The sequence below is a fragment of the Mesoplodon densirostris genome, chromosome 5 (genome assembly GCF_025265405.1).
Source record: "Mesoplodon densirostris isolate mMesDen1 chromosome 5, mMesDen1 primary haplotype, whole genome shotgun sequence".
NCBI classification, from domain to species: Eukaryota; Metazoa; Chordata; class Mammalia; order Artiodactyla; family Ziphiidae; genus Mesoplodon; species Mesoplodon densirostris.
This window is the reverse complement of record NC_082665.1, coordinates 144,837,111-144,854,439: the sequence shown is the minus strand read 5'-3', so window position 1 is coordinate 144,854,439 and position 17,329 is coordinate 144,837,111. Positions and strand designations below refer to the sequence as shown.

At 41.5% G+C, this 17,329-nt stretch overlaps 1 protein-coding gene across 4 annotated transcripts in view; it reads right to left on the bottom strand.

Moving 5' to 3' along the window:
* GK5 (glycerol kinase 5) overlaps positions 1-17,329 on the bottom strand; it is an 84,868-nt gene that overhangs the window by 43,029 nt on the left and 24,510 nt on the right. For all 4 annotated transcript variants that reach the window (XM_060100223.1, XM_060100224.1, XM_060100222.1 and 1 more), the window contains exon 4: positions 3,434-3,527. In XM_060100223.1, coding sequence (XP_059956206.1) covers positions 3,434-3,527 — 94 coding nt within the window. The remainder of the gene's footprint in view (positions 1-3,433; positions 3,528-17,329) is intronic.

The window sequence follows — 17,329 nt, the reverse complement described above, 5'->3', positions numbered from 1 at the left end:
TTCCGTATAAAAACTTAGATTTAGGATCCTTCAGGGATCTTCTGTTAAAATGCAGATACTTTGGCGGGGGCACACAAAAAGTACTAAGAGTTCTAATACCTGCACTTTTAGTCAACATATGAACGAGGAACACTTTTGTTCATATATTTTGAGTACCTTCCATGTACCAAGAAGTGCGCTAGGTCCTGAGAAAACAGAGTGAACAAGAGGCAGAATCCCTGCCTTCTTGAAATTTACAGTCTAGTGGGAAGAGACAGACAAATACGTAAGCAAATCAATAAATGAGATAATCTAAGAAGACACTGGTTGTAAGATGAGCCACTATTTAACGTACTAGCAAAAAAAAAATCCTGCTAGTTAAATTATGACATAATTGTAAGATATAATTTATGGTTAAAATAACCAAAAAAACCCTGATGATTAAAAAATGTGTCCTAGTTAAAAATCATCCTTTTCAAAATTGGAAAAAAAAACGTTATGTCTTATAACTCATACATTGCTGGTGGGAATGCAAATGGTACAGCCACTTGGGGAAAAAGTATGGCAGTTTCTTACAAAATAAAACATGCAGTTACCCTATAACCTAGCAATCATCCTCTTGGGGTATTTATCTCAGAGAAATGAAAACTTATATTCACATAAAATTCCATAAACAAATGTTCATAACAGCTTTATTTGTCATAGTCCCAAACTGGAATTAGCACAGATGTCCTTCAACAGGTGGTACATCTGTACCACTGAATACAACTCAGCAATACAGAGGAAACAAGCTATTGATACATGTAACAACCTGCATTCTCCAGAGAATCATACTAAGTGAAAAAAGCAAATCAAAAACATGTTTTATGCTGCATGATTCCACATATATAACATTTTTGAAATGAGAAAAATGTGTAATGGAAGACAGATTCGTGGTTGCAAGGAGCTAGGGATGGGGTGGGGGGGAGGTACACAGGAGAGCGGTGGATGTGGTTATGAAAAGCAACATGAGGGAGGGATCCTTGTAGTGATGGAACAGTTCCGCGTCTGTTCATCATCCTTGCGGTGACAGATACGTGAACATATGGAAAAAACTGTACAGAAACTAAAACACATACACATACCTACAGACGGAAGTGAGTACAAGTAAAACTGGGGAAATCTGAATAAGATCTATGGATTATATTAATGTCAATATCCTGGTTGTAACATTATGCTATAGTTTTGTAAAATGTTACCACTGGGAGAAACTGCAAAGCCTGTAAGGGATCTCTATTATTTCTTACAACTGCATGTGAATCTACAATGACCTCAATTAAAACTTCAATTAAGAAATGTACATCTCAGAGTCTCTGAAATTTGATGAGTGCTGTGAAAGAAATAAAGGACAGTAATAGAGATCGGACTGGGGGGTGGGGTGAGGAGCGCTACTATGAATAGGATGGCAGAGAAGGGCTCCCACAGAGGAGGTGGTGGTGAGGCTGGGCCCTGAAGGATGAGAAGGATCCAGCCATGGTGGCAGAGAGAGCCCCTTGCAGATACGAGGGCCTTCAGGTAAGAAAGGGCTTGAGGGCTGGCAAAGCTGGAGCCTAATCCTTAGCAACTTCAGGGAGAGAGGGGTCTGGGAAGGGGTCAGAGCTGGAGACAGGGTCACACTCTGGTAAGGAGTAGGGACTTCTATGCTAAAAGCAAAAAGAAGCCTTAGCAACCAACAGGCAAGGATCGGAACAGTGAGAGGAAGCATGGGTGCGTGGCGTGACTGGAGGAAACTGTGGTGCCAGGAGATGGCCACCACGCCCCGATTACTTCACCACTTTGCCTGTGGGTAGCCTTGGCTAAACGCACGACCTTGGTGCCCGCTCTGGCACACCCTCCCTAAACATTTCCAAGAACCTGAGTCAACAGACCATAAGCATCTGGAAAAGGATGATTATAGGGTAGGGTTCACTGGCAGGACCAGCTCTGCAATTTTGTGTGCTAAACTCCATGAGTCTGTTTGTGTGCATTTCTCTGCTAAGAGAGGCCAAAACTTATATCATATACCTGTTCAATATCAAGCAGACAAGTGCTTTAAATGCTCAGTTTTGTGCTTGATGTCAGTTTTTCATCACGATTTGAGAGCTGGGGCTTATACTACAGAAATAAATGTTTTCACAATTTATTTTAAAAGGAATAAAAGTTTTATTAAACACCTCACTGACTAACGTAAGGAACATCTAATGACTGGACCTATTAAAAACTAAAATTATACATTAAAGTATAACACTGCACATGATAAATAGTATAATTTTAAATTATATCATTCAAAGTTCACAATATTTCCTTACAACCACTTTTTTTTTTTTTTTTTTTTTTTTTTTGCGGTATGCGGGCCTCTCACTGTTGTGGCCTCCCCCGTTGCGGAGCACAGGCTCCGGACGCGCAGGCTCAGCGGCCATGGCTCACGGGCCCAGCCGCTCCGCGGCATGTGGGATCCTCCCAGACCGGGGCACGAACCCGTATCCCCTGCATCGGCAGGCGGACTCTCAACCACTTGCGCCACCAGGGAGGCCCTCCTTACAACCACGTTCAACTCTCTTACTCTATCTTTCCCATAAACAGCACCTCTCAGTATTCAGCCTCACAAGTTATTAAAGCAAGGTGCATTTTTATATATTAAACTAACAAAAAGATCATTGTGGGTGAGCCTATGGCAGATCTGTTTCACTCGTGCATTGCTGTCGTATTCTATAATGTATTCAAGTTTGTTTTCATGTAAAATCAATGTCTCCGAACACTTACCAAGGAAAACTGATGCTCCAGACACTCCCCATGTACCACCTCGTAGGGGCAGCCTAACTGAGAAGGCATTTAACTGTGCAGCATTAGAAGCATTAAAACAATCAACATGCAATATTGACTGTAAGACCAAATATTGCAGGTTTCAACATATTTGAGGAGCTGGAAAACTGTCGCGCTCTTTACCTCGGTGGTCTCGCACTTTGGAGTGAGATGCTACTACTGCTGGCACTGTAGTCATCAGCATCATCATTTGCCAGGCAGCATGGTGAAAGCTTGTGGAAGTCAGCTAGTTATCTATCGCAACACCCATTAACCATTTTTATAGCAAAAGATGATAAAATCTGGACATAGTCTGTATCTTTTCTGGACATAGTCCATATTTTTTTGATTTCTCCAGGAATGGAAATGAATTCTCACTCACTTGTGAACCTCTGATCCACCCCAAACCTCCTCAGCAATTCCTGAGGTGTAGCTGTTGAGGACTTCGGTCCACCAGCACGCTCTTGGGTGACTGCTATTAAATTTCACTGGGGTGGGGAGTGTGCATGCGTGTATTCTCTGCTTAATGTCCTAAGACATCATCAGTAGATGATACAATTCTGCCTACGGCTAAAGGACATTTACAGGAAAAAAACAGTAACATCCAAATCACTGAACATAAGAAAAAGATTACCTTCATTAAAAGAGAACCATTCCAAGATTTTACAAGTTCAATAGCTCTTAGGTCTTGCCAACTAATGAAGTTGTGGAAATGCTTTCCCGTTTTCCTAAGAAAAATGGAAACAGTATTTTGAGACTCAATATAAATCAGAGACTATATTATATAAAAATCTGTCACAAGAGAAAACAAAATTAGAAGCCAAACTGTAATTTCAACATACAATTTAATTAATTGGGGCTTTCTGAATGCCTTCTTCTCTTTGATTTGATAAACTGAACACACTTTGTAACAATTATGTGATGTACAGTATAAAATTTTACATCAGATTCTATCCCCAAAATATTCTTTTTGAAGCATTACAATGTATACACTTCCAAAAACAAAACGGACGAAAAGCCTTCAAAGACTTGTTTATACAATTTTAAAAGCAAGATAAAGAAGCCAATCTCTTTTCATTGTACTTATCTTAATATACACAATCAGATAAAAACTTCTGTACCTACAGAACAGCTAAAATGTAGCCTGAGCCTGTTTTTTTTTCTTTATAAGTTTATGAATTTTTGGCTGCGTTGGGTCTTTGTTGCTGTACATGGGCTTTCTCTAGTTGCAGCAAGTGGGGGCTATTCTTCGTTGCAGTGCACGGGCTTCTCATTGTGATGGCTTCTCTTTTTGCAGAGCACGGGCTCTAGGTGCATGGGCTTCAGTAGTTGTGGCATGCGGGCTCAGTAGTTGTGGTTCGTGGGGTCTAGAGCCCAGGCTCAGTAGTTGTGGCGCACGGGCTTAGTTGCTCCGTGGCATGTGGGATCTTCCCGGACCAGGGCTCAAAGCTGTGTCCCCTGCATTGGCAGGCCGATTTTTAACCACTGCACCACCAGGGAAACCCCTGAGCCTGTTTTATACCTCTCAACTTTAGCACTGGTTCAGCCCCTGACTGGCAACCTACCCAGGCTTCCCAAAATTAGTCCAAAAAAAAAAGAAATTCAACAAACTCTGGGTCAATACTACAATAAAAGCACAGCACTAAGAAACAGAGTAGAAATAAACCCTTTTTCCTTTGAGGTTCCTATAAACCAACCACTGCCATCCACTCAGCTTCAACATCCAGCCCAGGCTGGCCTTCTGTGCTCCCTCCAGGCCTCCTCCTATGTGACTGTGACCACGTTCAATTCCCAAGACTGTCATTTCCCACTCTTTTAAAGCAATCCTCACCCATGGTCACATCCTCAACTCTATCACCTGGAAACATTCTACCACGAAATTCTACCACTTTGCTATACACCCAAAACACACAAAACAACAGGTTAATGGCAGGGAAATGCCCACAGTATAATATTAAAGGGAAAAAAAATCAGGATAAAAACTCTACATATATTGCAATCCCAATTTGCTAAAAAATAAATAAATAAGGCAAATTAACCAAAAAAAAACCAAAAAGAAATCCTAACATTCTAATATATCAGTCAACACTTATTGCTATTATTTCAGTTCTCTCAATCTTACTCCCTAAGTACCTTCCCTTCAGACTTACTGCATCCTTTAATCCCTCAAACATTCCCCTTCCTTCTTACCAACCCCTCCTAGGCTTACTTTCCTCCTAGGCTTACTTACATGGTCTATCACTTTAAATAACTTGCCTTCACACACTCTCTATCCCTCGACTCTCTCTTTTTTAAATTGTGGTAAAATATAACATAAAATTTACCGTTTCTACCATTTGTAAGTGCACAGTACAGTGGCATTAATGTTGTGTAACCATCAGCACTATTTCCAAACACTTGGGCTGTTTCCACCCTCTTCCTACTGTAAATAATGCTGCTGTAAACACTGCTGTACAAATATCTGAGTCTCTGTTTTCAATTCCTTTGGGTATATACCTAGGATTAGAATTGCTGGGTCATATGAAAATTCTGTGTTTAGTTTCTTTTTTATTTACTTATTTTTCGCTGCGTTGGGTCTTCATTGCTGTACGTGGGCTTTCTCTAGTTGTGGAGAGCAGGGGCTACTCTTTGCCGTGGTGCGAGGGCTTCTCATTGCAGTGGCTTCTCTTGTCGCGGAGCACGGGCTCTAGGCTCATGGGCTTCAGTAGTTGCAGCATGTGGGCTCAGCAGTTGTGGTGCACGGGCTTAGTTGCTCCGTGGCATGTAGGATCTTCCCGGACTAGGGTTCAAACCCGTGTCCCCTGCATTGGCAGGCGGACTCTCAACCACTGTGCCACCAGGGAAGTCCCCTATGTTTAGTTTCTGAGGAACTGCCAAACCGTTTTCCACAGCGGCTGCACCATTTGACATTCCAGCAACCAGTATGTAAGAGTTCCAATTTTTCCATATCCTCACCAACACTTATTAGTTTACATTTTAAAAATTATAGCCATCCTGGGAGATGTGAAGTAGTATGTCATTGTGGTTTTGATTTGCATTTCCCCAATGACTAATGATACTGAGCATCTTTTCATGTGCTATTTGACCATTTGAATATTATTTAAACCCTTTGTCCATTTATGAATTAGGTTTAGGCTTTGTTGCTGAGCTGTCAGAGTTATTTATATTCTCTGGATATTAATTCTTTATCAAATATATGATTTGCAAATGTTTTCTCCCATTTTATGAGTTTTCACTTACTTTAAAGTGTCCTTTTTTTTTCTTTCTGTTTTTCACCTTTATTAATGGGATCACAGCATTCACATACAGCATGAACATGGTACATCTTTTTCCTTTAGTGATCCAAACGATCACGATCATCATTACTACAAATCAGAGAAGTGATTCTCCTATTGTTATTTTTTAATAAATTTATTTATTTATTTTTATTTAATTATTTTTGGCTGCGTTGCTGTGCGCGGGCTTTCTCTAGTTGCAACAAGTGGGGTCTACTCTTCGTTGCGGTGCACAGGCTTCTCACTGCGGTGGCTTCTCTTGTTGTGGAGCACGGGCTCCACGCACGTGGGCTCAGTAGTTGTGGCTTGCGGGCTCCAGAGCGCAGGCTCAGCAGTTGTGGTGCACGGGCTTAGCTGCTCCGCAGCATGTGGGATCTTCCCGAACTGGGGCTCGAACCTGTGTTGATTCTCTACCACTGCACCACCAGGGAAGCCCTCAGACATTTTTAAAATGCAAATTATACGTTATGTCAAAATAATTTCAGCATGACTTTATTTCTTATTATTCTGTATTAAATTTAGGGCTCTTCTCAGTTTCTACTTTGGACAGTTCCAATAGTTAAGAAAATTAAAGAAAAATTACTCATCGTAAATAGATGAAAATATCTTGATAGTATTCTTTGATGCACAAAAGTTTTTAATTTTGATAAAATTCAACTTACCTATTTTTTTCATTTGTTAGCTGCACTTTTTCTTTCTTTTTTTTTTTTTTTTTTTTTTTTTGCTGTACGCGGGCCTCTCACTGCTGTGGCCTCTCCCGTTGCGGAGCACAGGCTCCGGACACACAGGCTCCGCGGCCATGGCTCGCGGGCCCAGCCGCTCAGCGGCATGTGGGATCCTCCGGGATCGGGGCACGAACCCGCGTCCCCTGCATCGGCAGGCGGACTCTCAACCACTGCGCCACCAGGGAGGCCCTCTTTCTTTTTTTTAAAAATCTTATTTTGGCCGTGTGGCATGCGGAATCTTAGTTCCCCGACCAGGGATTGAACCCGCGCCCCCTTCTTTGGAAGTGCAAAATCCCAACCACTGGACTGCCAAGGAAGACCCTGTTAGCTGTACTTTTGATGTCATTTAAGAAGTCATTGCTGGGGCTTCCCTGGTGGCACAGTGGTTGGGAATCTGCCTGCCAATGTGGGAGACGCAGGTTCGAGCCCTGGTCTGGGAGGATGCCACATGCCACCGAGCAGCTGGGCCCATGGGCCACAACTATTGAGCCTGTGCTCTGGAGCCCGCAAGCCACAACTACTGAAGCCTGTGCTCCTCGAGCCCATGCTCTGCAATGAGAAGCCACGGCAATGAGAAGCCCATACACTGCAACGAAGAGTAGCCCCCACTCGCCGCAACTAGAGAAAGCCCACGGGGCAGCAATGAAGACCTGACGCAGCCAAAAATAAAATAAATTAATAAATTAAAAAAAAAGTCATTGCTAAATCCACAGTAATGAAGATTTCCTCTGTTTTCTTCTAAGAGTTTTATAGTTTTCTGTTTTAAAGTTAGTGTTTGATCCATTTTTTTTAGTTAATTTTTGTATGTGGTATATGGTAAGAGTCCAACTTCTTCCTTTTGCAAGTGGATGTCCAGTTTTCTCAGCATTATTTGTTGAAGAGACTGTTCTTTCCCTATTGTCTGGTCATGCCGCCCTGGTTTAAAACCAAGTGACCACCATATTAGTTTCCTTGGATTGCCATAACAAAGGTCACAAATTGGGTGACTAAAACAATAGCAATGTATTGTCTCACGGTTCTGGAGGCTAGAAGTCCAAAATCATGGTGTTAGCAGGGCCATCCTCCCTCTGAAACCTGTAAGGGGATCCTCCCTTGCCTGGGAGGATCTGGTAGTTTGCAGCAATCTTTCCTTCTTCACATGGTGTTCTCCCTGTGTCTGTCTTCACATGGCAGTCTTCATATGAGGAAACCAGTCATATTTGATGAGGAGTCCACCTCATCCTGCATTATGATCTCATCCTAATTTAAATAATTACATCTGCAATGATCCTATTTCCAAAGGTTACGTTTTGAGGCACTGCTGTTGAGTTATTTCCCCCAAATCTCCTTTGCTCCTAAATGTGAGATTACTAAGTCAAAGAGTAAGACAATTTTCCAGCTCCCCAAATGTGATGAAACCTGCAATATTTGCTCTTATAATCAATATTGCATATTGATTGTTTTAACACTTTTAATGCCCACAGTTAAATGCCTTCTCAGCTAGGCTGCCCCTTCCAGATGGTGCATGGGTAGTGTTTGGAACAACAGTTTTCCTTAATAAGTATTTGGAGACATTAACTTTAGATGAAAGCAAACATGAATATATTATAGAATATGAGAGTAATGCATGAGTGAAACAAATCTGCCATAATCTCACACACATTGATTTTTCTTTTTGTTAGATTAAGGTATAAAAGTGCACCTTGCTTTAATAACTTGTGAGGCTGAATACTGGGAGGTGCTGTTTACAGGAAAGACAGAGTAATTAAGGGAGTTGAAAAGGTTTTAAGGAAAGGCATGAATCCTGAACCGTATGGTTTTATACAGTTTTTATAATGTGTAATATTATACCTTAATGTATAATTTCAGTTTTTAACAGATAAATTCAAACATTCCTTAAGTTGACTAATTACTTAACTCAGGTAAGTGAGATTTTTTAAAGTTTTATTCCTTTGAAAATAAGTGTAATAACTCTAGAAATCTGGTTTTCCCACTCCTCAGGGATTGCCATTTCTTCCTGGCTGAGGGCTGGAGCTGTCAGTTTGTGACTTTTCCAAACCACTTTGGCAAAGTATGTATTCCTTGTTGGTGTGTGGTCGCTGAAGTTTCTGAAACATCTGTTACGTTTTCTCTGTGATCGGCTAGTGATCTGACAAACATTTTCTAAAATGTGTGGCCTCGCAAACCCCCAAAAGATACTGGCCCTTTAAATCTTCCAATAGACGCTGCCAAAGGAAGCAACTGCAGCTGAGACGGCCAGAACCTAGGTGAGCATCTGTGCCAATTCTGCAGGGCATTGCAAAATCTACCAAAGTACATAGGCCCACATTTTGGTAGGACAAAGTTCTCAGCCCTCATTCCTGGAATGTGGGCTGCTTTCCCATGTGCAATAGGGCTGAAGAATGGAGGCTGGTGGCTGGGTTGCACATGTCCTCTCTTACCCAAGGATAATGTAGTTATTTATTTATTTAGTATTGTTTTCTTTTTTTTTTTTTTTTTTTGGCCGAGTGGCTTGCAGGATCTTAGTTCCCCGACCAGGGATTGAACCCTCACCCTCAGCAGTGAAAGCGCCAAGTCCACTGGATCTCCAAGGAATTCCCACCAATGTATTTCTAGTTCCCAGATTTACAGGATCCTTTTCCATCTGACTTGACCTTTCTGCAATATTGGCTCCAGACACTCACTTCCTCCCTCCTAGAACTGTCACTTTCCTAAGTTTCCATGGTATCGCTGTACTGTTTCTCCTCCTGCCTTTCTAAGCATATCTTCCTGGTTTGCTCTGCAGATTTTTCTTCCTTTGACGGCCAGGTACATGCTAGTATCTGCTGGGGGCTGCATCCGTGGTCCCCTTCTCTTTTCAACCAGCTGCTCTCTATTGAGAGCAGTTTGACCCACACTCATAGAGCCCCCCAATCCTCATCTCTAGGACCAGCCTCTCACTGAAGTCCATCCCCTCACACATCGATAGCGGCCTGCCTCAGACCTCCCAGGACTGCCCACACCATCTCAAAGGCACCACGTCTAACCAAACCTGCTGCTCCTCTGCCTCCAGTGCGTCACACCTGAGGCCAACGGTATCCTTCAGGGGCTTCAGCCAAAAACTCGGCAGGGGGTGGGGGAGGGAGGAGGGGGGAGGTTCACCTTAAGTCCTCAGAGAGAGCCCTTAAAGCCCCTGGAGCTTACATTCTAATGGGGGGTGAGAAACAAACGAGTTAATAAAAAATGTTATTTCATACAATGACAATGTTATGAAAACACTGGCATGGTAAAGCAATAGAGTAACTGGGGGTGAGGTTTGTTTTTTTTTTTAACAGCATTTAATTTTTTTAAGTATTTTATCTTATTATTATTATTTTTATTTATTTATTTTTTTTGGCCACGTGGCATGCAGGATCTTAGTTTCCCCAACCAGGGATTGAATCCGTGCCCCTTGCACTGTAAGTGCAGAGTCTGGACCACTGGACCACCAGGGAAGTCCCTGAGGTGCCTTTTTTTAAAAAAATACATTTATTTATTTATTTATTTATTTATTTATTTTTGGCTATGTTGGGTCTTCGTTGCTGTGCACGGGCTTTCTTAGTTGTGGTGCGCAGGCTCCTCATTGCAGTGGCTTCTCTTGTTGCGGAGCACGGGCTCTAGGCTCACGGGCTTCAGTAGTTGCAGCACGCAGGCTCAGTAGTTTCAGTAGTTGTGGCTCACAGGCTCTAGAGCACAGGCTCAGTAGTTGTGGTGCACGGGTTTAGTTGCTCCGCGGCATGTGGGATCTTCCTGGACCCGGGCTCAAACCCGTGTCCCCTGCATTGGCAGGCGGATTCTTAACTACTGCGCCACCAGGGAAGTCCTGAGGTGTCTTTTTGATATGAGATTAGAGACCTGAATAAGCAACAGCTTTCAAAGAGACTTCCAGTTTCTGCCTCACTCCCCTCAAACCCACTGTCCATGCTGCTTTAAGAATACTCTTTCTAAAATATAAATTTGGTCACACTGCTCTCCTGCTTAACAGCTTTTGAGTTTCCCACTGCTTATAATGGGTAAACTCTTTACCACAACCAATGGCCTTCTCTGGTCTGGGTCCCTACCTTCCTCTCCAGGTTCATCGCAATCAAAGCCTTGAGTGCCTACTATGTGCCAGGTACTGTTCTCGGTGTGAAGGACCCCGTGAGGACAGGGCAGACGAAAGTCCCAACACTCATGGAACTTCTTAATTCTATGGGAGAGATGTAATTTTTAACATGTGTAAACAAGTAAATAAAAAATATAGATATGAAGTGATTTTAGATATGAAAAATTTTAGTGATGAGTGATAGGAAGAGCTCCAAATGATGAGAAAGGGAAGATCTTGGGTAACAGAGCTCCAGGCAGGGGGAGCAGCAGGCACGAAGCTCGAAGGCAGGAATCAGTGGAGAGCGTCCAAGAAGCAGGCCGCGGGGTGGCCGCAGCACAGAGCACAGCAGGAGGGTTGGTCAGGGATGAGGTTAGAGTCAGGAAGGAGTGAGAACACTTGGGTGTGGTGCCTTCCCGATGTCACTGCTTGAATTCCAGAGCCCTTTATCTTGTTTATTTTTAGTTTTTTTGGCTGCACTGCACAGCTTGCAGGATCCTAGTTTCCCGAAGAGAGACTGGACCGCGTCCTCAGCAGTGAAAGCAAAGAGTCCTAACCACTGGGCCGCCAGGGAACTCCCTCCAGAGTCCTTTAGATGCTTCAGACGCACCATGCTCTTGCATCTCCCGCCTCTGCCAGTGGTTTGCTCTCTCCACTAAGGGAACTCCTACTCATCCTTCGAGACTTGGCTCTGTGAAACGTTCCCTAACTCCCACTTCTAGGCTATTCAGTCACCCACTCTGGCTCCCTCATTAAGGTATAAAGCAGTCCTGCAAAGCAGACGTCTGTCAGCTGCACCCTCACTATGTACTCGTCTGTATCTAACACTAGACTGTGAGCCTCCTGAGGGAACAGTGAATTCACTTTCAGATTCTCACCACGTACCCCAGATACGAAAGAGGTATTTGATTGATAAATGAATAAATGCTGCTCTGCTAATGAGAACTACCAGACTGGGTTTGTCAGAAATGAAATCTATTGATATATGATTCTTTGGAACCATTCTACAACAGCATCTACTTACACACTTAAATCTGATTTTTTCACGGGTTCATCAAGTATATATACAGCAATTTCTGCCAGAAGTTGGGGATACAGCTGTGAACAGAGACATGGCATCATTGCCCTTATGAATATATTTTCTACCAGGGAAGTCAAACAAATAATCAATTACTCAGTTGCTTACTTACAAAAGGAACAAGTCCTATGAAGGAGAAATAAAGGGTACCATGAGTGTCTTAACAGGGAGACTCTACCTAGTCTGGGAGGCCAGGAAAGCCTTCTTTGAAAAGTGACAACAGAACTGAGCTCCGAAGGATAAGCAGGAACAAACAAGGAGGGTGAACATTCCCAACAAAATGTATTATATGTCCAGAGGTGCTAAGGCGGGATTGGGCATGATGTGTTAAAGGCTGGTGTAGCTGAAGAACAAAGAGGGGAGAAGATCACAAAGTGAATGTGGCATCATTAACTCATAACATGATAGAAGATGATATATAATGCTGATCGCAAGTAACAGCACATGTTTTAACATTCACTTGTGGTGACTTACGTTTGTTTTAGCTCTATCAACAGTAAAAGGAAAAAGAGAGGGAAAACAAGAATGCAGTATTGTAAAGGAACTGTCTTAAACCTCTCTAACACAGTGTACCATTCTTGGCTCTTCATCTATTTTGTGCCATAAATAATTGCTAAGAACCATGAACACAAGTAGCAAGTGCCACAATAAAAGATATATTTGGTGCTGAGTGAATGCAGACTAATTTACATACTTGCATTATGAGACTGTAAGTTCCTGGAGGGCTTCTGTTCTGATGCATCTTTATATTCAATTCAGCAACTAGCACAATGCCTTACTCACGATGAGCCCTCAAACAGTTACCGAGTGTATCCCGGTGCAGGGACTCATGGTTTATACTACTAACTGGCGCACACCCTGATCTGAGGTTAGTTGGCAGAAGCCTCCCTGAGAGACACAGTGACAGGAGAAAGAAAACAACTCCAGATTTTTTTTAGAACAAAGTGAATTTAAAACAACCAAAATGGAGGAGTTATCATTTACAGTTGTTTTAGAAAACAGGCTAAACACAACCACTGATCAAATATGTTGAAAAAAATTTTAACCTGAAGCATATGAAGAAAACTCAAGGACTGAAAAGAGTTAATAAAAAAAAAATGAGTTTCGGTGAATAGGCAGAAGATGGCAGAGTAGAAGGACATGTGCTCACTCCCTCTTGTGAGAGCACCAGAATCACAACTAACTGGTGAACAATCATCGACAGGAAGAAACTGGAATGCACCAAAAAAGATACCCCACATCCAAAGAAAAAGGAGAAGCCACAGTGAGATGGTAGGAGGGGCGCAATCCCCATAAAATCAAATCCCATAACCGCTGGGTGGGTGACTCACAAACTGGAGAACAATTATACGACAGAAGTTCACCCACTGGACTAAAAGTTCTGAGTCCCACGTCAGGCTTCCCAACCTGGGGGTCCAGCAATGGGAGGAGGAATTCCCAGAGAATCGGACTTTGAAGGCTAGAGGAATTTGATTGCAGGACTTTGACAGGACTAGGGGAAACAGAGACTCCACTCTTGGGAGGGCAAACACAAAGTAGTGTGCACATCAGGACCCAGGGGAAGGAGCAGTGACCCCATAGGAGACTGAACCAGACCTACCTACTAGTGTTGGAGGGTCTGTTGCAGAGGCAGGGGGTGGCTGTCGCTCACCACGGGGACAAGGACACTGGCAGCAGAAGTTCTGGGAAGTACTCTTTGGCGAGAGCCCTCCCTGAGTCTGCCATTAGCCCCTCCAAAGAGCCTGTAGGCTCCAGTGCTGGGTCACCTCAGGCCAAACAACCAACAGCAAGGGAACTCAGCCCCATCCATCATCAGACAGAAGATTAAAGTTTTACTGAGCTCTGCCTACCAGAGCAACACCCAGCTCTACCCACCACCAGTCCCTCCCATCAGGAAGCTTTCACAAGGATCTTAGATAGCCTTTTTCTCCAGACTACAGTCCTGTAGCCTGTGGAACGAAAATGACATTCACAGAAAGGCAGACAAATGAAAAGCCAAAGGACTATGTACCAGAACAAGATAAAATCCCAGAAAAACAACTAAATGAAGTGGAGATAGGCAACCTTCCAGAAAAAGAATTCAGAATAATGATAGTGAAGATGATCCAGGACCTCAGAAAAAGAATGGAGGAGATGCAAAAAATGTTTAACAAAGATATAGAAGAATTAAAGAACAAATAAACAGAGATGAACAATACAATAACTCAAATGAAAAATACACTAGAAGGAATCAATAGCAGAATAACTGGGGTAGAAGAACAGATAAGTGACTTGGAAGGCAGAATGGTGGAAATCACTGCCATAGAAGAGAATAAAGAAAAAAGAATGAAAAGAAATGAAGACAGCCTAGGAGACCTCTGGGACAATATTAAATGCACCAACATTCCCCTTATAGGGGTCCCAGAAGGAGAAGAGAGAGAGAAAGGACCCAAGAAAATATATGAAGAGATTATAGTCGAAAACTTTCCTAACACGGGAAAGGAAACAGCCACCCAAGTCCAGGAAGCGCAGAAAGTCCCAGGCAGGATAAACCCAAGGAGAAACAAACCAAGACACAGAGTAATCAAACTGACAAAAATTAAAGACAAAGAAAATTATTAAAAGCAACAAGGGAAAAATGGCAACATACAAGGGAACTCCCATAAGGTTAACAGCTGATTTCTCAGCAGAAACTCTACAAGCCAGAAGGGAGTGGCACAATGTATTCAAAGTGATGAAAGGGAAGAACCTACAACCAAGATTACACTACCCGGCAAGGATCTCATTCAGATTTGACGGAGAAATCAAAAGCTTTAGAGACAAGCAAAAGCTAACAGAATTCAGCACCACGAAACCAACCCTAAAACAAATGCTAAAGGAACTTCTCCAAGTGGGAACCACAAGAGAAGAAAAGGACCTACAAAAACAAACCCAAAACAATTAAGAAAATGGTCATAGGAACATACATATTGATAACTACCTTAAATGTGAATGGATTAAATGCTCCAACCAAAAGACACAGGCTAGCTGAGTGGATACAAAAACAAGACCCATATATATGCTGTCTACAAGAGACCCACTTCAGACCTAGGGACACATACAGACCGAGAGTGAGGGGATGGAAAAAGATATTCCATGCAAATGGAAATCAAAAGAAAGCTGGAGCAGCAATACTCATATCAGATAAAATAGACTTTAAAATAAAGGATATTACGAGATAGAAGGAAGGACACTACATAATGATCAAGGGATCAATCCAAGAAGAAGATATAACAATTATAAATATATATGGACCCAAAATAGGAGCACCTCAATGCATAAAGCAAATGCTAACAGCTATAAAAGAGGAAATCGACAGCAACACAATAATAGTGGGGGATTTTACCACCTCACTTACACCAACAGACAGATCATGCAGATAGAAAATTTTAAAGGAAACATAAGCTTTAAATGACACAATAGACCAGATAGACTTAATTGATATTTGTTGGACATTCCATCCAAAAACAGCAGATTACATTTTCTTCTCAAGTGCACATGGAACATTTTCCAGGATAGATCACATCTTGGATCACAAATCAAGCCTCGGTAAATTTAAGAAAACTGAAATCATATCAAGCGTCTTTTCCGACCATAACACTATAAGATTGGAAATCAATTACAGGGGGAAAAACCGTAAAAAACACAAACACATGGAGGTTAAACAATACATTACTAAATAACCAAGAGATCACTGAATAAATCCAAGAGCAAATCAAAAAATACCCAGAGACAAATCACAACAAAAACACAACGATCCAAAACCTATGGGGTGCAACAAAAGCAGTCCTAAGAGGGAAGTTTATAGCAATACAATCCTACCTCAAGAAACAAGAAAAATCTCAAATAAAGAATCTAACCTTACACCTAAAGCAACTAGAGAAAGAAGAACAAACAAAACCCAAAGTTAGTAGAAGGAAAGAAATCGTAAAGATCAGAGCAGAAATAAATGAAATAGAAACAAAGAAAACAATTGCAAAGATCAATAAAACTAAAAGCTGATTCTTTGAGAAGATAAACAAAATTGGTAAACCTTTAGCCAGACTCATCAAGAAAAAGAGGGAGAGGACTACAATCAAAAAAATTAGAAATGAAAAAGAAGTAACAACAGACACCACAGAAATACAAAGCATCCTAAGAGACTACTACAAGCAACTCTGTGCCAATAAAATGGACGACCTGGAAGAAATGGACAAATTTGTAGAAACGTATAACCTTCCAAGACTGAACCAGGAAGAAATAGAAAATATGAACAGACCAATCACAAGTAATGAAATTGAAAATGTGATTTAAAATCTTCCAACAAACAAAAGTCCAGGACCAGATGGCTTCACAGGTGAATTCTATCAAACATTTAGAAAAGAGCTAAAACATATCCTTCTCAAACTCTTCCAAAAAATTGCAGAGGTAGGAACACTCCCAAACTCATTCTATGAGGTCACCACCACCCTGATACCAAAACCAGACAAAGATACTACAAAAAAAGAAAATTACAGATCAATATCACTGATGAATATAGATGCAAAAATCCTCAACAAAATACTAGCAAACAGAATCCCACAATACATTAAAAGGATCATACACCATGATCAAGTGGGATTTATCCCAGGGATGCAAAGATTCTTCAAAATATGCAAATCAATCAAAGTGATACACCACATTAACAAACTGAAGAATAAAAACCATATGATCATCTCAATACATGCAGAAAAGCTTTTGACAAACTTCAATACCCATTTATGATAAAAACGCTCCTGAAAGTGGGCATAGAGGGAACCTACCTGAACATAATAAAGGCCATATATGACAAACCCACAGCCAACATCATTCTCAATGGTGAAAAACTGAAAGCATTTCCTTTAAGATCAGGAACAAGACAAGGATGTCCACTCTCACCACTATCATTCAACATAGTTTTGGAAGTCCTAGCCATGGCAATCAGAGAAGAAAAAGAAATAAAAGGAACACAAATTGAAAAAGAAGTAAAACTGTCACTGTTTGCAGATGACATGATACTATACATAGAAAATCCTAAAGATGCCACCAGAAAACTGCTAGAGCTAATCAATGAATTTGGTAAAGTTGCAGGATGCAAAATTAATGCACACAAATCTCTTGCATTCCTATACACCAAGAATGAAAGATCAGAAAGAGAAATTAAGGAAACAATCTCATTCACCATTGCAACAAAAAGAATAAAACACCTAGGAATAAACCTACCTAAGGAGGTAAAAGATCTGTACTCAGAAAATCAAAAGACACTGATGAAAGAAATCAAAGATGACACAAACAGATGGAGAGATATACCATGTTCTTGGATTGGAAGAATCAGTATTGTGAAAATGACTATACT